The following is a 27,402-nucleotide window of genomic DNA, read 5'->3' as shown; positions in this document are numbered from 1 at the left end:
GACTCAACTGTGCATGTTCCTGCTCCTTTATCAGGGGGGGGTCATGGCTTGGCCCAGAGGACCAACCACAACTGCCCCCACCCTACCCCCTTCTCCACTCCCTCCCTTCACTTTCCCCTCTCCCCCTCCACTTTCCCCTCTCCCCCTCCACTTTCCCCTCTCCCCCTCCACTTTCTCCCTCCTCCTCCTCCTCTCTCCCCTCCTCACTCCCTCCATCCTCTCCCCAACTCACCGAAGAAGGGCGGCAGGTAGGAGACACTTTCAAGGAAAGCTCTGGTGTCGATCTGCTTGTCCGCCGGCAGCTGCTTGAACTGGTGCTCCACTAACATCGCCATGGTGGCGAAGCTGAAGCTGAAGCTGAAGCTGAATCTCGGCGCTTTCCTCTCCCCGAGCTAGCACCACACCAACAGGTTAGGTTAGGTTTGGTCTTGTTTGCTTTAAACTTGCCAGCAGCGAGCAACTCCCGAGCCCAACCTCCTCAAGCGGCCGACCGGGCCCGACTGGGAACACCCACCCGTGTCATAGCAACAGCCCAGGAACGGCCGGCCAATGGCACACTTGGCTCACGGCGAACAGACCAATCAGCTCGTCCGCGCCAACCAGCCAATCCCACAACAGTAAAAAACAACAAATGGAAACCCACCCTGCGGTAGGATTAGCCAATCACCCACACGCCCATTCACCCAATTAAAAGTATTTTAGCTACTAGTCTGTATTTAGTTTTTACATTTTATTTAAAAAGTTTTAAAAAATATATACATGATAATTAACAGAATTTGTAGAGGTATAATTTATAATAAATAATGGTTTATGTGTGCATTGGATATGCAGGGACTGGAGATGGATATGCAGGGAATTAGAGATATGGATTGTATAGAGACAAGGAACTGTAGATGCTGGTTTACAAAGAAAAAAGACACAAAGTGCTGGAGTAACTCAGCAGGTCAGGGAGCATGTTCTGAAGAACATGATGCCAAGAGCAACTCTTATCTGCTTGCACATAATCCAGTATGAGTCTCAACCCGAAATATCACCCATTTCTTCTCTCCAGAGATGCAGCCTGCCCCACTGAGTTACTCCAGCATTTTGTGTATATTTTTTATGGATAGGTGACGTATCAGGTCAGGATCCTTCTTCAGACTGGATTATGTGCAAGTAGATAAGAGATGCTCTTGGCATCATGTTCGGCACAGACATTGTGAGCCGAAGGGCCTATTCTTGTGTTAAACTGTTTAATGTTCAACAAAAACATGCCTCACTTTATACCGTGTGTAATTCCACTAAAATACATTCTCTGTCCTCTCAAACTTTATTTTCAGAACTCTCCATTGTCTCACTTCTCTCCTCTCCATCTTTCTGTAATTTATCCAGGTCTGTATTCCTAATATATAGCTTCAGCCATAAACTAATTCTGGCACCTTCACCAAAGTTATTTGCTTCACCATCAGGTCGAAGAATCTGAGCTGTGGAATTTCCTCTCATTCTTGCTGACTCTACCTATAATTCCTCCATTAAAATGACCCTAAAATCCTTCCTCTTTGCCAAATTTTTGGTCAGGGTCAAATATCTCATTTGTGGTTCACTATCAATTTTTATTTGAAATGTTCCTGCAAATTGATTTTGGAAATTTTTTTAAAGGCACTTGTGAATAATAGTTGCTTTATTTGCGAATACATTTCCAACAGTACAAGAGTGACTAGACTGTATCTCATTAGCTTTATATTGTCAAGACTTGCAGTAGTTGCAGTTTAAATCCCCAAAGTCATAGAAATCAGAAAAAAGTTACAAAAATGAAGAAAGTTATTCAGCCCATCATTTTGTGGAAATACCTGGCCCAGGATTGTACAACGTGGAGAAGAATAATTCAGGATGGCATTGTAAATCTCCAGTCTCCAGATGCTCTGTCTCTCAAGCTACTCACCTGCCAACCATATCAAGCAACTCCTGGCCTACCTTTGGCAGTCTGTTGATCCCATTTTTCCCACCATTAGCTACCTCAGAACTCACAAAATCAGTGTTAAAGCAAGACATCCTCAGTCTGAAGATCTGTCTAAGACAAATAAGAGGAAGGAAATAGTGGATATTGACTATGATAGTCATAGTCATAGAGTCATATAACATGGAAACAGGCCCTTTAGCCCAAGTTTCCCATGCCAACCAAGATATCCCATCTACACTAATCCAGCCTGCTGCATTTGGCCCATATTCATCTGATATTTGAGGCCTGAAAGTGATGAAACAAGGTTAGAAGACAATGAGCCTAAACAGTATTGATATAATCATGAAAGTAAAATTTTAATAGAGGGATTTAGCCCAGGGAGAATGAATAGAAGGATTCAAAACAATGATGATCCAATGGGAGGGCCTTCAAGAATGAGACAGTTTAGGTGCAGACCAGATACATTCCTAGAAAAGGAGAAGTGCAAGAGATTTCAGGTTATGTTGAAGTAGAAAAAGTTTACAAAGTTAGAGTATGCCATACCAAGATATGATGCATTCCGATGAGATGCTTTCCACCGTGCATCTGTAGAAATTGGTAAGAGTAATTGGAGACATGCCAAATTTATTTAGTTTTTGAAGGAAGTAAATGGGTTAATGTGCTTTCTTGGCCATATTGTCAGTGTTATTGTACCAGATCAAATTGTTGGTGATATTTACACCTAAGTATTTGAAGCTCTCAATCATCTCAAGTTCAATGATACAGACAGGGGTATGTTCTCCACTCGGCTTCCTGAAGTCAATAACCAGCCCCTTCATTTTTCTGACATTGATGGAGAGATAGTTGTCTTGACACCATGTTACTCAGCTTTCTATCTCCTTCCATCTTAGGTTGCTAAAGGAATTAACAGGAATTTCAGAAGCTTTCCACCACTTCCTTGGATCTGGGTCTGTACCGGAGAATCCGAATATTTGAAATATTACATCCTGGGAGTACAGGTGCATCATTCCCTGCAAGTTGTCAGTCAGATGGGCAGGATGGCGATGAAGAAGTTTGGCACACTTGTCTTCCTTGGGAAAGATATTGAGTATAAAAGTTTGGACAGCATGATGCAGGTGTAGAAGTTGATGGTGAGACCACGCTTGGAGTACTGTGTACAATTCTGGTCACCTGACTATAGAAAAAAATGTAATTAAGCAGGAAACAGTGCAGGAAACATTTACTGGGTTATTATCTGGACTTGCAGACATGAGTTGTAGGGAGTGGCCAGATAGACTGGGACATTTTTTCTTTGGAGAATAGGAGGCTGATGAATCATCTTTTGTACGTGTACAAGATCATGAAGGGCATGTATAAAGTAAACGCTTACAGACTTTTCTTCCCAGGGTAGAGGATACTAGAACTAGAGGGCATAGGCTTAAGGTCAGAGGGAAGAGATTTACAAGAGAGCACAGGTTCAATCAGATGGTAGACCATATCTGGAATGAGCTAGCAGAGGAAGCGATTGGAGTGGATATAATTATGACTTTAAAAAGACAATTAAACATATATCGATAAGAAGGATTCAGAGAGATATCGGCCAAATGCAGGCAAATGAGATAAGCCCAGAATGCCAAACTTTAAAACTCTATGACTGTTTAGATGCTTTAAAACTCTATGACTTTGACTCTAAGTGTACTAACCGTACAGGCAATTTAATATTGAAGGTGAGACCAAAAATCACGAGACAAAGAAACAAACCAACATTGTTACTACAATGAAGTGGGTTTATAAAAGCTTTTCTTAATGAAAAATCATGTATTTTAAATTGAGATAGGGATGAAGGTAGCGCAATTGATTTTAGAAGGGGTGGCACAGTGAGGCAGCGATAGAGTTGCTGCCTTACAGTGCCAGAGACCCGGGTTCCATCCTGACTATGGGTGCTTTCTGTCCGGAGTTTACATGTTCTCCTTGAGACCACATGGGTTTTCTCTTGAGACCACATGGGTTTTTCCGAATGCTCTGGTTTCCTCCCACATTCCAAAGACGTGCAGACTTGTAGGTTAATTGGCTTCTGTAAATTGCCCCTAGTGTGAAAGACATAGAAGTCATATATGGGTTTGTTGGATGGCACGGACCCGGTGGGCCGAAGGGTCTGTTTTCATGCTGTATCTCTAAAATAAAATAAGAGCTAAATTCTCTTTTACACATACGACTCACCCTGCCCTCTGGATAAAATCATCATTAGTATGATAACAGATATTTTCATACCATCAAACTCAATCAATCAAATTTTATTGCTAAACATTTCAAATATGACATTGAAGACATTCATTGTAATCAATTTATAGTTTAAAGGTTAATTTTGTAAGGCGTCCAATTTGATGACTCGACTTTCCATTGGGACCCTGACAAACCAATCTATGCTCAGATCTATATTTTCATGAAACGATGACCCTCTTAGAGCAATGCCCTCATCCTGAATATTTTATTGAGTAGCCAATTATGAACTGAAGCAGGAAAAAAAATGTAATAACATATATTATTTAATATGATGAGGGTGGTGAATCTATGGATTTTTTTTTGCCATAGAAGGCTGTGGAGGCCAAGTCAGTAGATATATTTAAGGCAGAGACTGATAGATTCTTGATTAGTACAGGTGTCAGAGGTTATGGGGAGAAGGCAGGAGAATGGGGTTAGGAGGGAGAGATAGATCAGCCATGATTGAATGGCAGAATAGACTTGACGGGCCGAATGGCCTGATTCTGTTCCTATCACATGATCTTATGATGATGGATATTAGTAATATTCTTCTGTTTGCATCTTATGTGTTATTTTTCTTGTTTAACTCTTGTCACTCAGAGGTTGAAAATAAGGTCTTAAATTAACACAACCCCATGACAATGTTGAATCTAAGTTTAACAGAATCATCAAATATTAAAGGACACAATTACAATATAATTGAAATCAGGACAAGCAATTATGTTTACTTAGCTTGGGCTATCGTCATTTGCACAGCAGAGTGAATATAAGCATGACTTATCAAAGATCTTCCTTACATATGCAGTAATTAGCACATATTATTTACTTGCATTAAATATTTATGTAGTCTCAATAATTTAAATGGGGCAAACACTGACAATGAATATGGACAGAAAGGTACACTTTATCTGTGTGTATTACTGATCTGGAAAAATGTCATGAAATTTACAAAGCTCTGATAAACATTATGAAAGAATATATTCAGTTTCCAGTCTGATTATTAGTAACCCGTGGAAGAAAAAAGTGATGTTCTACACAATGCAGAATTAGAGAATAAAGAGAAAATAGATGAAACAAATTGAACAGCAGACCTTTTTAAAGTCGAAATAAAAGACATTAATATTGCAAGAATGTCAACAGTGACATTTAGATTTGGCAAAACCCAATCTAGTAACAGTCATTTTATCTAAATGACAGTCATCAACATCGGTTAAAATGTTTCAGAATAAAATTCAAGGCAGTTCCTCCAAATGATTTATGAAGTCATTGTATTTTTATCTGTCCTATTCTTTTCTTGGTTTTTATTTAAGAACTTTGAACAATATAGCACAGTAACAGGCCCTTCGGCCCACAATGTCAGTGCGGTCATGATGCTAACTTGAGGGATATGGATTATGTGCAGGCAGAGAGTGGTGAGCGCCTGGAACACTCATTTAAGAGGCTTTTAGATAGGCACATGTTTATGCAGGGAATAGAGGGATATTGATCATGTGCATCAACAACCTCTTCCCTCACATCCTACAACTGCTTAGGATCAGGCCCAAAGGATTTATCCAATGTTTAGTCCACCAAACATTTAATACTTTATCCTTTTCAATGCTAGTTTGTGCTAGTATTCACTATCTCCCTTCATGAATTCTCCAATTATGATGTCCTTCTCAGTAGTGGATCTCATAGTGTGGAAACAGGCCCTTCGGCCCAACTTGCCTATGCTGACCAACATGTCCCACCTGCCTGCGTTTGCCCCTTTTCCCGCTAAACCTATCCTACCCATGTCCATATGTTTCTTCAACGTTGCGATAGTACCTGCCTCAACTACCTCCCCCGACAGTTCGTTCCATACGCCTTCCACCCTTTGAGAGAAAATGTTATCCCTCAGGATCGATCCTATTAAATCTTCCCCCCTTCACCTTAAGTCAATGTCCTCTGGTTCTCGATGTAGTTGATAAGTATTTATTTAAGATCTCACCTACAATCTCTGGTCCCAAACACCAATTGTTACTTTGGTGTCCAATAGGCTTTATTCTATTCAGTCTGAAGAAGGGTTTCGGCCTGAAACGTTGCCTATTTCCTTCGCTCCATAGATGCTGCTGCACCCGCTGAGTTTCTCCAGCATTTTTGTGTACCTTAGGCCTTATTCTTTGTGTAAGAAGGAACTTCTTCTTCTTGCCCATGGCGTGCACAACCTAAAGTTGTAGGTTAACTTGTTCTATTTGATCTATTTGTTTCTGCATGTTGGGTTGATTGCTTTAGCCGAAACTTGGTTGACCACCTGAAGGTTGCAATCTCCCAAACAAAGATTATAGAAGGAACTGCAGACGATGGTTTAAACCGAAGATAGACGGTTCGGGTCTGAAGAAGGGGCTCGACCCGAAACGTTACCCATTCCTTCTCTCCAGAGATGCTGCCTGTCCCGCTGAGTTACCCCAGCGTGTTGTGTCTCCCTCCGGTGTAAACCAGCATCTGCAGTTCCTTCCGACACAAATGTGTTTGGAATTCTCCCTCCTTCACCCTGGCCTGTGGAGAGCGCGGTTTCCAGGGGGCGGACACTGGCGTTGGCTGCGGGCAGGCACCGTACATCTGGCGGTTGCCATGAGCGACGCTGCCCGCGCCCCGGCAAACGGTCGCGATTAGTAAATATTGAGAATAAAACTAAAGATCGCCGCCGGACAGAGCTCGCTTTCATCGCCGAGCGGCCGCTTCCCGTGTTCTGGTACGGTAGTTGGCTTTTCCAAGCGGCGGGTGGCTCGGAAGGGGTTGTCCCGGGTGATGGGGCCTGGTGGCCTGGCGCCGCCTCGCCCCTCACCTCACCTCACCTCCCTCCATCTCCCTCACTCACCCCCTCATCGCCCTCATCTCCACTCCTCACCCCCCTCAATCCCTCGCCTCCCTCACCCCTCAATCCCTTCCTCATCGCCCCCTCACTTCCATCACTCACCCCTTGACCTCCCTCACTCCCCTTATCACCCTCACTCACTAACCTCCTTCACTCACCTCCCTCCATCTCCCTCACTCACCCCCTCATCGCCCTCATCTCCATTCCTCACCCCCCTCAATCCCTCGCCTCCCTCATCTCTCTCACCCCTCAATCCCTTCCTCATCACCCCCTCACTTCCATCACTCACCCCCTGACCTCCCTCACTCCCCTTATCACCCTCACTCACTAACCTCCTTCACTCACCTCCCTCCATCTCCCTCACTCACCCCCTCATCTCCACTCCTCACCCCCTTCAATCCCTCGCCTCCCTCAATCCCTTCCTCATCGCCCCCTCACTTCCATCACTCACCCCCTGACCTCCCTCACTCCCCTTATCACCCTCACTCACTAACCTCCTTCACTCACCTCCCTCTATCTCCCTCACTCTCCCCCTCATCGCCCTCATCTTCACTCCTCACCCTCCTCAATCCCTCATCTCTCACCCCTCAATCCCTTCCTCATCACCCCCTCACTTCCACCACTCACCCCCTGACCTCCCTCACTCCCCTTATCACCCTCACTCACTAACCTCTCTCACTCACCACCCTCATGACCTTCATCTCCCTCACCTTCTTCACCCCCATCGATCCCTCACCTCCCTCCACCACTCATTCCATCCCTCCCTCACTCCCCACTCATTCAATCTCTCCCTCATCCACTTCTCCTCTCACCCCCTCTATTCCTCGTCACCCGTCCTCATCTCCCTCAATCCCACCATCATTCCCTCACTCCCGCACTCACTCACTCACTAGCTCCCCACTCATTCCCCACTCTTCTCTCACTCCTATCTCACTCCTTCTCCATTTCTCCCTCACTCCTCTCCATTCCTCTCTCACTCCCCACTCACAAACACATTCCCCACTTCTCACAAAAAGGGGAAAGGGGGACATAGGGAATTGAAGATACAGGGATGTGGACCAAAACGCAAAGTGCTGGAGGAACTTAGCAAGTCGGGCAGCATCTGGGGAGGGGATGGACAGGCGACATAGAGCAACACAGATTGAAGTGCCTAGATGTCAGGCTGTGCTACACTTAAGATTCCAGCGTCTGCAGTCTCCTGTGTCTCTATTGGAAGAACTCAGTACACCAGGCAGCCTTGGTGAGAGGAATTGTTGACACTGCGGCCACTCTACCCCAAAACATTGACAATTCCTTCCTAACCCAACACCCCCCGCACTCCCTTCCCCTCCCCCCGATGCTGCTTAACTTATTGAATTCCTCCAGCTGTTTGTTTTTAGTGCGAGTTTTGGAGGCGTGTTGGGGTTAACCCCAGTGAATTAACTGCATCAATGTGTGCTAATGGCCTAACAAATTGTAATCATTCAAAATTAATAACCTCAGTTTGCTCTCCTGTGGTTTGAAGCCTGTAGCTGTATTTCAGCGGTGCGAGAAAACGTGCATTACAATTTCACACAATAATTACCCTGGAATCTGGGGAGAAATAGAACAACTGTTAACCATTTCAGTAATTAACTTTTGATACAACTAATGCACAAATAAAGCAAGTACTTCAAGGCTAGTGAATTGACCTATATTTAGATAACATCTTTACCAATTCAGATAATTTTTACAATTACTGATAATGATGGAAAATTGGCAAAGTAGTGGGCCACTGAAGAGAGATATCAATACTCTTTTGTTGGAATGACTGACTATCACTGCCCCAATCTAGCATACTTTTTTGTATATTAATATTGGTCTCATTGACTGTTGCAGGGAAGAAAGAGCCAGGGCCACATGAATGAGTATTGTTTAGTGATCCTTGCTTGAAATGAATTTTTGCAACCTTCAATGACGGAAGAAAATAACTCTGTTATGAATTTTATAATATAAATAATTTCCTGGTAATCTTTCTCAACAGAATCACATCAAGACATTTGAGCATAGACACAAAATGCTGGAGTAACTCAGCAGGACAAGCAGCATCTCTGGATAGGATTCCTTCTATCCAGAGATGCTGCCTGTCCCGCTGAGTTACTCTGGCATTTTGTGTCTATCTTCGGTGTAAACCAGCATTTGTAATTCCTTCTTAAACAAAACATTTGAGCATATTATTAAAGGGTTTTGTCACATGTGAATTCAGAGTTGGTGTTTGCATGACAAATAGGAGTATAATGAAAATTCAGAGCTGCAGCATGCATTTTATTAATGTCACTTGGCTGCTAACTTTGGTTTGATTCCAGACATGGCTTTGCCCACAATCCCTTCTAGTTGGAACACCAGGAATCGAGTGCTGGAACAGCAAATCGTTCGTCAGCGGGATCAGGAGGAACGTGTTCGCATGCAGTGGGAACTCCATCGTCAGTACTTCAAAACACACGATGTGCGGAGCAGTAAACAGGCGCAGTGGAGTTCCAGACAATCTTACCAGCAAAGGTAGAAGCCACAAGTCAAGGGATTTACATTAAGAAGTAAACAATGATTGAGATCCTGGTGTTTAGCCATTTTTGAGTTGGGAGTGACAAAGAAACTTTTTTAGAAAGATTTAAATACTCTGTAACAGGTGGTGGATCTATATTGTAGAAAGAAGGCGGATGCTGGTTTACAAAAAAAGACACAAAGTGCTAGAGTAACTCAGGGGGTCAGGCAGCATTCCTGGTGGGCCGAATAGAACCAGTGTACGGGTGATCATTGGTCGGCACAGACTTGGTAGGCCGAAAGACCTATTTCCTCGCCGTATCTCTTAACCAAACTGACCTAAACTTAACAAAACAAAATTAAACACAGATCAAATCCATCTCATATCAAATCTGTATACTCTTGTGTCATATCGGATGGTATTACCCAATCACAATGATTATATTAAAGTGGGATAACCTAGAACTCGGGCGATCGATGGTCAGCAGGTCAAAAGTGTATTTGCAGAATTAGGCCATTCGGCCATTCAAGTCTACTCCGCCATTCAATCATGGCTGATCCAACTCTCCCTCCTAACCCCATTTTCTTGCCTTCTCTTCATAACCCCTGACACCCATACTAATCAACGAAGGTCGGCATGGAATCAGTGGGCCGACGGGCCTGTTATCACTGCTATTCTCTAAAGTAAACTAAATATAATACTAGACATATTAGCATGATGTTGTACATTTTTGTTTTTTAAACTGATTGACAATGAGTTAGCATGAGCTAAGCAGCTTTTTTTGTGTGACCTGCAAATATAACTTAATCTTAAATGTGAAAACAAGGTTAATTCCCTGCTTATCTTATATATTACAGAAACAACATTTGACATTTTCAAGATTAGAGGCATTTTCTTTCATGGTGCTTGTGCTTATAGAATGTATATTGAGTTTAGCAATTCAGTTAAAATAATAAGAGCTTTGGAATTATATTAATTTCAAAAGAATAACATTTCTGACCATGATAAAGGGACATTAAGGCACACTATTCTTCCTTGGCAGTATGTCGGCATACCACAGAAATCGGCAGCAGCAGGAAAAATTACAAAGCTTGGAGCAACGACGGGAAAAGCTGCAAAGTTTACTGAAAGAAGAACAAGACCTCTTTGAAGCAGAGCTCTGTGATCTAAAGATGGATGCAGCCTGTTTTGTACAGGAAGCAAAAGAGAAGACTGAGGAAATGAAATCAGCGCGTGAAGAACGTAGAAAGAAGGTAGAAACTAGATTTCCTGTTAAAACTGGGGTTAGGGATTCTGAATGGCCTTGTGTGGATGCGAACAGAAACTTCTCGGGTCCATGGTGAGAAACAATTAACGTTTCGTTCAGGACCCATTGTCACTGTTTCTCCTTCCACAGATGCTGCCTGACCCACTGTGTGTTTCTGCATTTTCTATTTTTCAGATTTCTGGCATCTGCAATTTTTTTTAAGGCACGTGTCCATTATTAGTCCATTGGGAACTAGTGAATTGCAGTTGTACTGGCATTTGCATGTAATTAGCCATTTTAGGAATTCCACTGCTGCTGGAAAATTTAGTGTGTGTGTACACTGGAACTTGCTGACATTCACTGTCACGGTCTAAGCATCAAGGAATACAAGTGGCAGTGCACTGCTGCATGGTGATTTGGGATGAGTTACAGGCTGTAATCTAATCAATGCATTAAAGAAGAAGAATGGATACCTGAGTGGGTTACAGATTGTAATGTAATCAGTGCATTTAAGTGCATTATATATAAATGCTCAATGTTGGGGGTGAGTTACAGGCTGAAATCTGATATAAAGGCTTAGATCTGTGCCTATCTGAGAACCCCAACAGAACACCAGAACTTTACTTTGCAAAGCGTAGAACAAAGCAAAAATATTCCAAGAAGCTTTATAGGAGTGGTAGCTGATACAATTTGCAAGTATGCAATGTGTTATGCGCTATACTTCAAAAGGGGGGAAATACTTTCACACAAGTAGTTGCAGGAGAATTCACATTTTGGTTGGAACAATCAACTTTTTTTTAAAGGGTTTCTTCCTTTATGAACACTGACACACTAGGGTACAGTTCCAGGAGAACGAAGACAGTAACACAAGAAATGTATTTGTTTTTGACCACCTTTGCTAAATCACAAGCTCACAAATTGAACAAATGTATATTTTGAATGCCTGGTGTTTCACTCATGAGTGCTCAGAAAACGAGAAAATAGCCAGTCATTTTTTGTTTGGTAATATATCAAGAGATTTAAGGCCCTGTGTGTCAGCATCTTCTTCTTCTTGCGTATGGCGTGCACAGCCTAAAGTTGTAGGACAACTTGTCCTAATTGATCTTATTTGATTGTGCAAGCCGGGTTGATTGCATTCGTCGAAACAGGGCGGACCACGTGAAGGTTGCAATCTTCCACCCCTGTGTCAGCATGGTATCTGTTCAAAAAAAGATTGCTGGTGAAATATGGCCAGAAATTCTATATAGCTGATGTACACACGTCCACAGAAGTTGCATGGTAGCAACTAAAGTGGTGAATAAAGCTGAACTTTTCTCTCCCAAGTTCAGGTTGGGGCAGAGTAATGCTAGAGTACTGAAGCTCCCCTACTTGTAACCTGACTGAGATTAATTGAACACTGCAGCAAAGGTATAGAATGTAACGATTTCAAAATATCACATTGGGTGGCATGTTCACTTTCTAAACTATCAGAGGAACCGTAAAGTGTAAATCCTTCATCTTTAATTTGCACCTGATAATTATTTGATTCCTGTGATTATAGTGCCTCTGGCATTATGAATGGAAATTTTCATACTTTGCTTTCTTTGGGTGAAGTAGCATTTTGTCGTTAGAAAATTTCAGATTTGAAAATTTCAAATTTTATTATTGAGGGACTACTTAACTCATCCTAACCATTTCTATGCTTCTTCTCAGATCGCTGAAGAGCTGTTGCAGGAACACTGGAAGAAGAACAATATCGAACTGCGTCAGGTGAGTAAAGAAGTCATCTCAAAAACAGGGGTAGAAAGACACAAAGTGCAGGGGTAACTCTTCTTCAGACCCGACTCGAAATATCATCGGGTACGTAGGAGCTCGTGGATGTCACGTAGCGGCTCGTACGAGTAACGGTAGGTACTCGGGAAATCCGGTAAACTCGTGACGTTTTTTCAACACTGTGAAAAATGTCCACGAATAAAAAAATGCTTGTGATGAAAAAAATTGTTACTTTTTACTCGTACGAGCCCCTACGTACCCGCTACGTACATTACACGAGCTTGAATCAGGGGAGAACTCGGGAGAACTCTTGAATTACCTCGTACAGTGGGACAGGCCCTTTACTCCAACTCCAATTACTCCAACACTCCAATACTGAAACAGCATATAGCATCATCAAAAACAGGAGAAATTAGTCCGAGGTGTTTGTTCCTGTTTTCGCTTCATGTCATTCTCTGGAAGGCCCGATGGTCAGCAGTCTCACGCTGAATAAAGTTCATTGAGTCTATGCTGAGGAGAGGCAAATAGGATTTAAAAAAAAATACAAGCGATATCAAACTAATTCGATAGCTTACATTTGCCACGTATAGAGCATGGTTCTTTCATAGTTCAGAGCTCTGCAGCTTGAAACAAATTAAATTTTGGTTTTTATCTGCAAAATGGGATCTAGTTGTTAGGCGAATCTGGCCAAAATAATTAAGTGGGTGTAAATAGGGAGACCAGGCTTGGATTCTAGTGTGGTATGGAGGATAGAAGTTGTTCCCATTTCAGAGTTCCTCCCCCTGACCCCACCATTTAAGGTTCCCTATTGGAAGCATTCACATTAGATTATGGCATGCTTTCACTTGCTTCTCTTTGAAATCTCATCCAGGTTTCCCCATTGATGCAATTGTTTTTAAAACACAATATTATACAATATATGGTTTCTTAGGAATGCAACTATCGCCTTATAGTAGAAGTACCTGCATATCACTGAAGAAAAATATGGCTGATGAATTATACCGGCAAAACTTATTTTTCAGAATACGATCTAGGTTGGCATATGATCTTGTTTGAATTAGGTCCACAAATGATAGTCTTAGGTGCCCTCTTTATAATGGAATTCCTTTAAAAATTATAACAGTATTCTGAATTTAAGGTTTATTAAGATGAAAATAAAATTCAAGGCATATTTATCTTGCCTTCTGCTTTCCTGATGTCATATATGATATGGTGAAATGTTAGCGATTAGTTAATTTTACATTTGCCATTTATTTTGAACACAGGTCCAGTCAGATTTGCACAAGATGCATGTGACAAACAGCTGGCATTCACAGGTTACAGAAAAACGACAGGTAAACAACATTTTAGTATTTGATATTGTCAATCCTCTGAACTAAAAAAACAAGTGATGCAGACTCAAATTGTGGTTAGGGGTCTGATTATGTTTTTTAGAACCTTATCTTGGATATTTTCGTGGGTGCAGGAATGCTAATTCATTCCAATTAGCAATATATATATTCGTGTTCAAGAAGGAACTGCAGATGCTGGAAGATCGAAGGTACACAAAAATGCTGGAGAAACACAGCGGGTGCATTCTCTGACCCAGTCTGAGAAGGGTTTCGACCCGAAACGTCGCCTATTTCCTTCGCTCCATAGATGCTGCTGCACCCGCTGAGTTTCTCCAGCATTTTTGTGTACCAGCAATATAAATATCCTTGTTTTATGGCCAATGCTGCCCCAAATGTAACCTTGTGTTAATAATATTCCCTTCTCATACCCAGGTGTATCTTCTACACACAATTCTTCAACCTTTTTCGCAAGGCAGATAAGATAAACCATGGTGTAGGGAGGAACTGTAGATGATGGTTTAAACAGACAGACACAGAATGCTGGAGTAACTCAGACGGGACAGGCAGCATCTCTGGAGAAAAGGAATAGGTGACGTTTCGGGTCGAGGCCCTTCTTCAGATTGTTTCCTGAAACGTCACCTATTCCTTTTCTCCAGTGATGCTGCCTGTCCCGTCTGAGTTACTCCAGCATTCTGTGTCTGTTCTAAGATAAACTGTTGCTGGGTGTAGGCCAGATGTGAATGATTAAATTATATAACCACATGAACATACAATGCAATGGTAATAATGCCATTTACCATATTGATTTTTGAATTAGTGTAAGTTTTTATCTAATACAAAATAATAAAGACACTCCCATCCATCAGTGATTTTCCTTTTTTGACCGATAATACAAATAACTTGTTATCTACTAAATCACATCGACTTGTATTAGATCTGTCTGTTTCGTATCTTTTTCCACCATAGAAATAAATCCTAAGTGTGAAAAAATGTGGTGTTATTTGTTTCCCTGGGCAAATTGGGGCTTGGCACATCCTCATATCTATGGGTTAGCTGGAAGAGCTGCTAAACAGACCACCCTCCCTTTATTTCAAACCTGTTTCATATGAAATGAACTGGAAGGGACGTTCCAATTTCACGTAGGTGATTATTTATTGAGTGCTCCTGACATTAGAAATCGTTTCCATCTCTCCGGGCAAACAGTATCAATGTATGCTTTAATATATTATCCATGAAGCATGAAGAATGTGTCTTTCACCTTAAAAACCAATGGGAATTCTTTTTGTTTTCAAAACCCACACATGGAAGGTTGTTTTTTTGTTGTTCCCAAATAATTTCTGTGGAGTCATTTTCAAAACAAAAGTTCTAAATTGGTAACTCTCGTATTAAAAAAATCAAACTCCCAAGGCACATGCTATACTGTAAAGAAATTTAGATTTGATGATTGGGTACATCAGTACGTGTGGGTTGTAGATTTTTCTGTGAAATCTGAAAGGCCAGGATGCCCCTAATGCTGCATTTTTCTTCAAGATTCCCACCAAGAAGGACACAAAGTGCTGGAGTAACTCAGCGGGTCAGGCAGCATCTCTGGAGAACATGGATAGGTGACGTTTCGGGTCGGAACCCTTCTTCAGGTCTCGACCCGAAACATTAAATTCCATTTGGAATATTTTGGAGGACCAAGAATCGCCTATCCATGTTCTCCAGAGATGCTGCCTGACCTGCGGAGTTACTCCAGCACTTTGTGCCCTTTTGTGCATTAACCAGCATCTGCAGTTGTTTGTTTCTACATTCCCACCAACAAGTTGGTCTGAAAGGTATTGCCACCTTCTCACCAGGCATAGGGCACTCTAGAGAAAGCCTGAGGTCCGACACCAGATGTATGAGGTGGAATCTGATCTGTGGAAGAAGATGAAGTCTAATGGTGTGGAGTCTGCAGTGCACTCCCACTCCTGTCCTGCAAGAGTGCTGTGAAAGCATATTTTCTTAGGTCATCCTTAATACACTGCAATTGCTTGGTTTTTTTTTTAAGGACTGGGAAACCTAACTTCTCCTAATGATAGATGTAAACGTAAAGTAAAGGCTTCCAGCCTCATTATTAGTTTTGCTCTAACCCAAGGCCCTTTAGTTTTTAGACATTAGAGTTACAGCGCAGAAATGGACCCTTCGGCCATTGACATTATTCCCTTTATCATGTATCTGTACACTGTGAATGGCTCAATTGTAATCACGTATTGTCTTTCTGCTGACTGGTTAGCACAAAACAAAAGCATTTCACTGTACCTTGGTACACGCAACAATAAACTAAGCTCAAACTGAAACTCACCTAACTGTTCTGCTGGGCAATACAAGGGTAAGACAGAACCTTGAGGTTGGTTCCAAAACAGAAACAACTAGCGTTTTAGCCTGTTTTGGTTTTCCATTTCCTTTAGCAAGAAGAGGTAGAGTTAGAAGAGAAGAAAAGAGTGGAGAATCAATACGAAATTGCACGGAGGCTGGCCATGGAACGCATAAAGCGTGAAGAGGAGAGGAGAAAGCAGGAAGACATGAAGCAGGCAGAGATTCTGCGCCAGCAAATGGAGGAACTGCGTTTACGGGAAGTTGAGGTAAGAACCAAATTGCTTAGGGCTATCTGAATTTTGTTTATTCATTTTTCAGGACTTTGGGTGGCCGGTGAGGCTAGCATTTATTATTCATCCCTAACTGGCTTTGAAAATGTGTTGGGTTCAAGCCCTTCTTGAACTGTCACATCTTTTTGGTGAGGAGACACTTCTATGCTTTGGGGTAGAGAGTTCTAGGATTGTGAGGAAGCAGCAAGAATTGTCTTTCCTCAGACATACTTTCAGCATTATCTTTGAAGTTACATTTTCAGCAACTACTGCCTACTGTATCTCAGTATTCCAGCATTGTTTTTCTGTCCTCTGACCTCATACAGCTTCTATATACATCTCCTCCATGTAGATCATTTGCAATTAACAAACACTTCTCTTTCAGCTGGCAGCACCACTATTTGCATCAATTTTTCTTAGTCCCCATCCTTCCACATTCCCATTTTTCTCTCCAGTTTTTCCCATTCTCTGCGAATTAAAATATATTGTTTATTGAACTTTCCATCAGAACTTACTATCAACGAGAAGGGGTGAGAGATTGCAACCTTCACCCTGTTTCGACTAATGCAATCAACCCGACGTGCACAAACAAATAGATCAAATAGAACAAGTTGACCTACAACTTTAGGCTGTGCACGCCATAGACAAGAAGACCAACGTGGAACATTTAATACTCTCAGTCTGAAGAAGGGTCTCCACCTGAACCGCCACCTAATCTTTTTCTCCAGAGACGCTGCCTGACCCACTGAGTTACTACACCATTTTGTGTCTATCTTCGGTGAAAATGAGCATCTGCGGTTCCTTCCTACACATTAAACACTTTTCTCTCCACATATGCTGTCCAGTTTGCTGAATATTTGCAGCAATGTGTTTTTTTTCCTTTCAGATTTCCAGTATTTGCAGGTATTTTTTACTAATCTCAGCACTTTTGGGGAAATTTAAATAGCTTTGCTTTTCTTGGTTGCTATCCAGTGACCACTTCTAGAAAGTGTGCATGCCTGGATTTTATTTTTTGGATGGTGTTTGTGATGTCTCGTGTGGTGAAATAATCTTCCAGCATTGACAATCAATCTTTTACATAATGAAAATATACTATAGAAAAGTATTGAAGGTTGGTAGCAGGGCTGCCAACTCTCACGCTTTGAGCGTGACACTCACGCATTTCAGCCAATTCTCACGCCCTCACGCTGAAGACAGAATTCTCATGCTGTCTTCAGTCCCTGCACATCTTTGCTGCACAGTTTGTCTCTTTGCGTCACATGACAGCGATCTGCACGGATTGGGGAAGCGCGTCGGTCCCGGGCAGCGGGTGTCAGCGCTTTTGTGCGCCGTCTGCGAGCGCTGCGCTGCCGGCTGCCGCGGCAACCTCGCTCCCTCCCTCCCTCCTGCCCTTCAACTCACACGGCAGCGCCAGCGCCGCCAATCCACGCTACACCGTGCCCGCCAGACTCCCCATTGGGCGGCCGGGGAAAGAGAGGGAGGGGAGAAAGAGAGCGAGAGAGAGAAAAAAGGGAGGGATGGAGGCAAAGAGAGACAGGGGGAGGGAATGTAGTAAGGGGATGAAGGAAGGGAAGGAGAAAGGGGAGAAAGAGGAAGCGTGAGGAAAAAGAGGGAGGGTGAGGAAAGAGAGGGAGGGAAGGAAAGAGAGGGAGGGGGAGGAAAGGGAGGGATGGGGGGGAGGAAAGAGGGAGGGAGGGGGAGGATGGAGGGGGGGAAGGAAAGGTGTGTGTGTGTCTGTTTCCCTGTGTGTGTCTCCTTGTGTGTGTGTGCCTCCCTGTGTGTGTCTCCCCTTCTGTGTGTGTGTCTCCGTGTGTGTGTATCCCTGTGTGTGTGTTTGTCGGTCTACCTGTGTGTGTGTGTGTCTGTCTGTCTCCCTGTGTGTGTGTGTCTGTCTGTGTGTGTGTGTGTCTCTCTCCCTGTGTGTGTGTCTGTCTCCCTGTGTGTGTGTGTGTGTCTGTCTGTCTCCCTGTGTGTGTGTGTGTGTCTGTCTCACTGTGTGTGTGTCTGTCTCTGTGTGTGTGTGTGTGTGTGTCTGTCTCACTGTGTGTGTGTGTCTGTCTCCCTGTGCGTCTGTTGTCATATCGCTGGCATTAGACAGGGCTGCCAACTCTCACACTTTGAGCGTGAGAGTCACGCATTTCAGCCAATTCTCACGCTGATGACAGAATTCTCACGCTGTCTTCAGTCGCTGCACAGTTTGTCTTTTTGCGCCATATCACAACGATCTGTGCAGTCTGGGGAAGCACGTCAGTTGGCGGCCGTGAGTGATGTCGCATATAACCATATAACAATTACAGCACGGAAACAGGCCATCTCGGCCCTACAAGTCTGTGCCGAACAACTTTTTTCCCTTAGTCCCACCTGCCTGCACTCATACCCTAACCCTCCATTCCCTTCTCATCCATATGCCTATCCAATTTATTTTTAAATGATACCAACGAACCTGCCGCCACCACTTCCACTGGAAGCTCGTTCCACACCGCTACCACTCTCTGAGTAAAGAAGTTCCCCCTCATGTTACCCCTAAACTTCTGTTCCTTAATTCTGAAGTCATGTCCTCTTGTTTGAATCTTCCCTATTCTCAAAGGGAAAAGCTTGTCCACATCAACTCTGTCTATCCCTCTCATCATTTTAAAGACCTCTACCAAGTCCCCCCTTAACCTTCTGCGCTCCAGAGAATAAAGACCTAACTTATTCAACCTATCTCTGTAACTTAGTTGTTGAAACCCAGGCAACATTCTAGTAAATCTCCTCTGTACTCTCTCTATTTTGTTGACATCCTTCCTATAATTGGGCGACCAAAATTGTACACCATACTCCAGATTTGGTCTCACCAATGCCTTGTACAATTTTAACATTACATCCCAGCTTCTATACTCAATGCTCTGATTTATAAAGACTAGCATACCAAAAGCTTTCTTTACCACCCTATCTATATGAGTTTCCACCTTCAAGGAACTATGCACGGTTATTCCCAGATCCCTCTGTTCAACTGTATTCTTCAATTCCTTACCATTTACCATGTACGTCCTATTTTGATTTGTCCTGCCAAGGTGTAGCACCTCACATTTATCAGCATTAAACTCCATCTGCCATCTTTCAGCCCATTTTTCCAAATGGCCTAAATCACTCTGTAGACTTTGGAAATCCTCTTCATTTTCCACAACACCCCCTATCTTGGTATCATCTGCATACTTACTAATCCAATTTACCACCCCTTCATCCAGATCATTGATGTACATGACAAACAACAAAGGACCCAACACAGATCCCTGAGGCACCCCACTAGTCACCTGCCTCCAACCCGACAAACAGCCATCCACCATTACCCTCTGGCTTCTCCCATTCAGCCACTGTTGAATCCATCTTGCTATCCCTGCATTTATACCCAACAGTTGAACCTTCTTAACCAACCTTCCATGAGGAACCTTGTCAAAGGCCTTACTAAAGTCCATATAGACAACATCCACTGCTTTACCCTTGATAATTTCCCTAGTAACCTCTTCAAAAAATTCAAGCAGATTAGTCAAACATGACCTTCCAGGCACAAATCCATGTTGACTGTTCCTAATCAGACCCTGTTTATCCAGATGCTTATATATATTATCTCTAAGTATCTTTTCCATTAATTTGCCCACCACTGAAGTCAAACTAACAGGTCTATAATTGCTAGGTTTACTCTTAGAACCCTTTTTAAACAATGGAACAACATGCGGTACGCCAATCCTCGGGGACTATTCCCGTTTCTAATGACATTTGAAATATTTCTGTCATAGCCCCGGCTATTTCTACACTAACTTCCCTCAATGTCCTAGGGAATATCCTGTCAGGACCTGGAGACTTATCCACTTTTATATTTTTCAAAAGTGTCAGTACTTCTTTTACTTTGAAACTCATAGTATCCATAGCTACTCTACTAGTATCCCTTACCTCACATAATACAATATCCTTCTCCTTGGTGAATATTGGCATCTCTTCTCTTCTCTTCTTTCTTGGTTGGATGTGCAGCCGCCGACAACATGAAGCAGCCGGAGATAAAACTAACTAGGTGAATCGGTTGTAAAACATGGGGAGGACCACAATGAGGCCAAACATCTAGGACAGGGTTCGCCAACCTACGGCACACTGGCTGAATCCGGCCCGAACACCGAAAAACCACGTTTTTTTTCAATTCGTTTTCGCAGGGTCGGAGCAGGCGAGCCGACCTGAGAACTGCAGCCAGTCCCTGGGACGCGAGCTGATCTGGGAACGGCAGCCAGTCCCTGGGCATGCAGAATACCAACTTGATCATTATGGACAAATTGGGCCAGCCACGTACATGTTGTATAACTCTGACTCTATGAAGATCTGAATGGGCTTAAAATGACCATTTAAGCAAAATTGCCCCCACTTTCCCCATTTTGATTCTTGAGATTAACATCCCTTTGCTCTGTTAACAGCGTTAAAGTACTTATGAGGTCGAGTCAGGAAAGGGAACATGTTATTTCTTTTTAGTTTGCTTTAATTTGTTAGTTGATTGTTTGTTGAGTGTTATCATTTCTGAAATGGTCTTAATGTAACTTAACTGTTATAAAGCAGTAATAAGTGATTTTTGCCCAAACAATTGGAACTTGCATAAAATGTTTGCATTATTAGCAGGACTGCCAACTCTCACGCATTGAGCGTGAGACTCACGCATTTCACAAAATTCTCATGCTCTCACGCTGATCACAAAATTTCTCACGCTCAAATATCTGCGGGTGCTGAAAGTTCAAAATAAAGCAAAAATTGTTTTAGAGGTGAGTAAAAACCATGAGGGGAATATCAGGTGAATGTATAGTCTTTTTCCCAGGATATGTGATTCAAGCACTAGAGGGGATTGGTTTAAAGCAGGGCTATCAAACTACCGGCCTGTGGGATGATTTTGGGGGGGAAAAAGTAGTTTAGTTTCTCCCATGCAGATGGTGTGATAGGTGAGACACGGTGGCAGTGGTCCCAGCACCAACCCCCCTTCCCCTTCCCCCCTGAGGCATGGCACACACCTCCCACCCTCACCTCCGGCGGCTCTATGTCCGTCGACCGCTCTGTCCACGCCCCATGGAGTTTTAACCCCGGCCCGGAGCCAGGAGCGGACCGGTTGAGTGCCGCCTCCGGAGCCTACTATGGGAGGGGGAACACCTCCTCCCACACCCTCCCCTCATTGGTCGCTACGCTCCCTCGCAATTTCTCACTCTCAACTCTCACCCAATGTTGGCAGCCCTGTTGGTAGTGTCTGAGAAAACTTGATGTAGTAATCATTTATATCATCAGTAAACATGAGAATTGTTTTATTAACTGTAGATCATGTCTAGTTATCTCTCCCAGTTTGAACGAACTGAAAGATTTACCGTGTTTGCCAGTTCTGATTTCATTTTGTCACTGGCTTAGGGCTGTTATTTCTAGCCCTGTTGCATGTGATCACTCCTTGACATGTCAAGGGAGCTTTTTGTGAGTTGTTTCATTTTGTGTAAAAAGGTAATTGTTCAAGAATTGTTCACCTTCACCAAGGGCATGTTCAGTGGGTGTTTGTGTAGTTTTGTTTTAGCACTGGGTCTGTTTGCTATCCTTAGGCGAAGAAACTCAAGATCGAACAGGATAAATTATTGAAACAGCAATGGGAGCTAGAGGAGATTGAAGAGCAAAGGAAACAGTTAGAACAGCGTCGAAAGAAATCCGAGTTGGGGTAAGTATTGAACCAATATCATAGCCCTTTTTTGTTGCCTTTTGGAGATACTTCCTGGTAATGTTTAAAGATCTGTTATTCATCTTCAATCTCTTTAAAATAGTCAGATTTCTTCCAAACCTGAAAAGTTGGTGATTTATCTGGACCCCAAGTTTTCTTTAACACTATTACTGTTTCTTATAAAGCCTGAACTGAGAAAATCTATAAAAGATAATTCCAGCAATCTCAATAATCCAATGGATACAAGGGGATCTTAGCAGTTCAGGAATTGATGTGTCAGAAGGGTGGTGAAACAGGCTTTTTCGTTTAAAAATGTTGCCTAGTTTCAGTAAGCAGAGGTCAAAATTGGGGATTTGCAGTGCAACTATGTACAGGATTACACTTAAAACACAAAGTACTTCTGCTATAATGCCAGGATAAGCACTCAACTAAGAAAACCAAGCCCAAAACCAAAGTATTATCTAACTAAATACACCAACTTGCAATAAATGACTACATGCAAAAAAAAAGACAGCTACCTACATATTAATCAGCTCTCGTTAAAAAAACTAATCCTGTAGATGCAGGTATATCATTGTGGTTATCAAGTGGGCATCTCCCTTCATTGGTGTTTCATTGAGATAAGTCCACGACACTGCAGGGAGGCTCAACAGTTAGTTCTGGCATCCCAGAGTCCCACTGAGTTACTCCAGCATGTTGTATCAACCCAATACCTGCACTCACCACCTATGCTACGAGTATCTACTAAATAAAGGAAACTGCAGCCAATTAGCTCACTAACAAATGCTAAACACCTTCATCCTATCTTCCACTAATCCTAGCCCATCATTAAGCTTGTATAGTAATTGATCTGTTCTCACCTCTGCCCAATAATTAAGACACAAGAAACTGCAGTTGCTGGAATCTTCAGGGAAAATAAAACAAAGCGCTGGAGAAATTCAGTAAGTTAGGCAGTATCTGTGGAAGAATGGACTGAAGAAGGGCCCTAGACCGAAACGCCATCTGTCCATTCCATCTACAGATGCTGCCTGCCCGCTGAGTTCCTCCAGACCTTTTTTTGTGTGCAATAATTAACTTAGTTGTGCCTTCCCCCACGCTGTTAGCAAACTTCAAATTTCTTGTCATGTTTATTACAGTATTCACTATCTTAATCATTTGTCACTACACTTGGGTTTATTCCGTGTTCGTATGCACTGTTGGGATTTTATTTTGTGTTACTCAGTTACAGCATAATCTTATCACCTTGTCAAATGATTAAGCCCAAAAAAATAATAATTGAGAGAGCAATGGAAGTTGTTTGGACCTAGAACCATGACTCGAGGAGATCTTGCAGTCAAGAAACAACAGTGACAATCAGTCTGATTAAGGGTCCTGACCCGTAATGTTGCCTATCCATTCCCCTCACGGATGCTGACTGGCCTGTTGAGTTGCTCCAGCACTTTGTGTTTTCCAGGCTGAGACGACTGACCTCCAGTAAACATAATCACCTGTGTGTAAGCTGGAACTTAAGTCTGTCGGGGTCAGTTCTCTCAGCCTGAAAACCGCATCGCCTTCAGTTGTATCAGTTCTGCTTGCATACAAAATTAAAGTCCTTTCTGACCTAATCCCGACACATGATCAGTCCCGGCTGCAGTCACGTAATCAGACGTGGAAGGAATTGTCGATTCCCTCGTTTAGTTTAGTTTAGAGATACAGCGCAGAAACGGGTCCTTCGGCCCACTGACTCCGCGCCGACCAGTGATCCCTGAACACTAACACTATCCTACACACGCGAGGGACAATTTACAATTTTACCAAGCAAATCAGCCTACAAACCTGAGGTACACAAAAATGCTGGAGAAACTCAGCGGGTGCAGCAGCATCTATGGAGCGAAGGAAACCCTTCAGGGTTTCGGCCCGAAACGTTGCCTATTTCCTTCGCTCCATAGATGCTGCCGCACCCACTGAGTTTCTCCAGCACTTTTGTCTACATTTCTTTATTCATGTATCTGTATACTGCAAACGGCTCAATTGTAACCATGCATTGTCTCTCCGTTGGCTGGTTAGCACGCAACAAAAGCTTTTCACTGTTCCTCGGTACACGTGACAATAAACTAAACTGAAAACTGAAAAACTTTGTTCACCTTTACAGCCGGATACTGAACCGCCAGTACAAGACCCAAATGAGGAGGCGCGCTCAGCAGATTCAGGAAGAATTGGTAATAGCTCCTTTTACACTATTTATAACATTTCATGAATAATCTTGTACCAATAGACCAGTCTTGAATATGATGACTTCTTTTGCTGAATAGCAAGCTTGTCACATTAAAAAAAAGGTGAGTGAAATAAATGCAGGTTGCAAAGCAAAGACACCACTTTATTTTAGCAACTTGAGGAAATGTATACTGCAAATTCAGGAAGTGCTGTGAATTATACAGAAATGAACGGCTTAAAGTGAAGTAAAAATAGATTATATTAAGAGCGGCACGGCAGCGCAGTGGTAGAGTTGCTGCCTTACCATGCCAAAGACCCGGGTTTGATCCTGACCACGGGCGCTGTCTGTACGGAGTTTGTACGTTCTCCCTGTGACCGCGTGGGTTTTCTCCGGGTGCTCCAGTGTCCTCCCACATTCGAAAGACGTGCAGGTTTGTAGGTTAATTGGCTTTTGTAAATTGTCCCTAGTGTGTAGGACAGAACTAGTGTACAGCTGAGTGCTGGTCAGCGTGGACTCGTTGGGCCAAAGGGCTTATTTCTGCGCTGTATCTCTAAAATTACGAAATAGTTAATCATTCAGTTATCCAACCGTAAAAATACCTTGATAAAAGGTTAGGTCATTTGGTAACAGTGTGATTTGACTCATTTTGTTTCTTATGTTCTGGGTGTAGTTTATCTTTTTCCATTGTCTTCTAATGTATCGTGAATGAGAATGGAGATGAATCTGTCAGCTCTTGTAACTGGTTACATGCCTATGGGACTGTTCTTATCAGTTACAACGTACTGATAGCTCATCGATATGGCTGACATAGACACCTTATCCTAGGAATTTGTAGGTGCAGACCTTCAATCTACAAAATAATGGAGTTCAGATACATTGTGGTACATCAGTTCTTAAGGGGTTGGACAGGCTAGATGCAGGAAGATTGCTCCAAATGTTGGGGAAGTCCAGGACAAGGGGTCACAGCTTAAGGATAAGGGGGAAATCCTTTAAAACCGAGATGAGAATAAATTTTTTCACACAGAGAGTGGTGAATCTCTGGAACTCTCTGCCACAGAGGGTAGTCGAGGCCAGTTCATTGGCTATATTTAAGAGGGAGTTAGATGTGCCCCTTGTGGCTAAGGGGATCAGAGGGTATGGAGAGAAGGTAGGTACGGGATACTGAGTTGGATGATCAGCCATGATCATATTGAATGGCGGTGCAGGCTCGAAGGGCCGAATGGCCTACTCCTGCACCTAATTTCTATGTTTCTATGTTTCTATCAGGTACAAAGCTGATTTGTGTAAAAAAAGTGCATATAGGTCAGCTTCAGATCATCGAGAACAATGAGAATATTCAAGCGGCAATTGTAATCCATGCCTGTTTTCCTGACATACACTAAAAACAGTTCAGACAACTGAGTGGAGGAACAGTCTGCAGACTTCTGCAGTCTGAAATAGCAGATGGAATAATTACTATCCATTTCAAAATGCTGCCTATATTTATTGCTGGACAATGAGTGAAAATGTACTGTAGTACTGTTGAGTGTTTCTGTTGTAGATAAGAAAATCGCAATAAGAATTGTTTTTGCCCTCAAACTCTGTATTAGTTGTGTATTTCTTTGTACATTATTTGGACCCTTTGCTTACTTTGCGTTCAGTGCTATTTTTGAATTGCCTAACTTTTTATTTTGAACCGTTTTTAATTCACAGGAGATAGATCGCCAACTTCTTGCATCGCTCATCGAAAAAGAGGAGGTTGACCAAAAACTGCAGTCGGCCAGGCGAGAACGGGCAATTGCTGACGCAAACTGGATGAAGAAAGTCATCGAGGAGCAGCTGCAGTTGGAGAGGGAGCGAGAGGCAGAGGTGGACACCATATTCAGGTCTGTACCTGATCACTTTACAGATAATGCTTCTATTATTTGGCCAGCAAACACACATGGTGCAAGCAGCCTCATAGTGCCAGAGACCAGGGTTGGATCCCAACCTCGGGTGCTATCTGTGTGGAGTTTGCACGTTCTCCCTAGGACCACGAGGGTTTGCCCCGGGTGCACCGTTTCCCTCTTCCAAAGATGTGTGGTTTTTACTCTAAATTGCCCCAACTGTGTAGGGAGTGGATGAGCAAGTGGGACTGGTTATTGATGGTCGGGGGGGACTCGGTGGGCCGAAGGGCCTGTTTCCATGCTGTATCTTTAAAGCTATATTTGTGTTCCTAGATGTAAAAGGGGCAAAAACGGAAAGGAAGGGTAGTAAAAATCATCTGAAAGTGCTTTATCTAAATGCACGGAGTATTCGTAATAAGATAAATGAATTAACGGTGCAATTAAGTATATATAGTTATGATATCGTGGCCATTACGGAGACATGGCTGCAAGGAGATCAGGACTGGGAGTTAAATATAGAGGGGTACTCGACAATTAGGAAAGATAGACAGGAAAGAAAGGGAGGAGGGGTGGCCCTTTTAATAAGGGAGGGAATAACGGCAATAGAGAGGAAGGATATTGCGTTGAAGGATCAGGATAGTGAAACAGCTTGGGTACAGATAGAGAATAATAAGGGGAAAAAAACACTAGTGGGTGTAATTTATAGACCTCCAAATAGCTGTGACGCTGTTAGTCAGAACATAAATCTGCAAATAGTTGACGCATGTAAAAAGGGAACTGCTGTAATCATGGGGGACTTCAATTTTCATATTAATTGGGCAAACCAAACTGGGCAGGGTAGACTAGAGGAAGAGTTTATAGAATGTATTAGAGACGGGTTCCTAGAACAGTATGTCACCGAACCGACAAGGGGGGAGGCAATCTTGGATCTGGTCCTGTGTAATGAAGCAGGATTAATTAAAAATGTCATAGTTAGGGACTCGTTGGGAACAAGTGACCACAATATGGTCGAATTCCATATTCAAATAGAAGGGGAGCAGGTTGAAACTCAGGCTAGGGTGCTTAGTCTAAATAAGGGGGATTATGAAGGTATGAGGACTGAGCTGATCAAAGTTGACTGGGATAGCAGACTCAAGAATAAGACGGTACATGAGCAGTGGTGTACGTTTAAGGGTATACTGTATAACC

The 27,402-nt window shown here is 42.8% G+C and overlaps 3 protein-coding genes across 4 annotated transcripts in view; 1 reads left to right on the top strand and 2 right to left on the bottom strand.

Moving 5' to 3' along the window:
- Positions 1–1,344, bottom strand: part of LOC116987601 (glycolipid transfer protein) — a 33,148-nt gene extending 31,804 nt beyond the window's left edge. Inside the window, exons 1-2 of one of the 2 annotated variants that reach the window (XM_033043775.1) lie at positions 1,338–1,344; positions 233–383 (exon numbers count right to left, since the gene is read on the bottom strand). In XM_033043775.1, coding sequence (XP_032899666.1) covers positions 233–335 — 103 coding nt within the window. In that variant the 5' untranslated portion in view covers positions 336–383; positions 1,338–1,344. Of the gene's footprint in view, positions 1–232; positions 505–1,337 lie in introns of those variants that run through there. The other variant, XM_033043774.1, reaches the window with a different exon arrangement.
- Positions 1,345–6,728: 5,384 nt separating this feature from the next.
- LOC116987599 (trichoplein keratin filament binding) overlaps positions 6,729–27,402 on the top strand; it is a 29,437-nt gene continuing 8,763 nt past the window's right edge. The window contains exons 1-9 of the mRNA XM_033043773.1: positions 6,729–6,893; positions 9,341–9,533; positions 10,559–10,769; positions 12,455–12,511; positions 13,780–13,848; positions 16,278–16,451; positions 22,043–22,155; positions 24,287–24,353; positions 26,042–26,214. Coding sequence (XP_032899664.1) covers positions 9,343–9,533; positions 10,559–10,769; positions 12,455–12,511; positions 13,780–13,848; positions 16,278–16,451; positions 22,043–22,155; positions 24,287–24,353; positions 26,042–26,214 — 1,055 coding nt within the window. The 5' untranslated portion in view covers positions 6,729–6,893; positions 9,341–9,342. The remainder of the gene's footprint in view (positions 6,894–9,340; positions 9,534–10,558; positions 10,770–12,454; positions 12,512–13,779; positions 13,849–16,277; positions 16,452–22,042; positions 22,156–24,286; positions 24,354–26,041; positions 26,215–27,402) is intronic.
- git2 (GIT ArfGAP 2) overlaps positions 16,995–27,402 on the bottom strand; it is a 93,584-nt gene continuing 83,176 nt past the window's right edge. The window contains exon 24 of the transcript XR_004415743.1: positions 16,995–17,006. The gene's annotated coding sequence lies outside the window, so the exon portion shown is untranslated. The remainder of the gene's footprint in view (positions 17,007–27,402) is intronic.

Source organism: Amblyraja radiata, chromosome 25 (assembly GCF_010909765.2).
Source record: "Amblyraja radiata isolate CabotCenter1 chromosome 25, sAmbRad1.1.pri, whole genome shotgun sequence".
Lineage (NCBI taxonomy): Eukaryota > Metazoa > Chordata > Chondrichthyes > Rajiformes > Rajidae > Amblyraja > Amblyraja radiata.
This window is presented reverse-complemented; position numbering and strand designations above follow the sequence as displayed.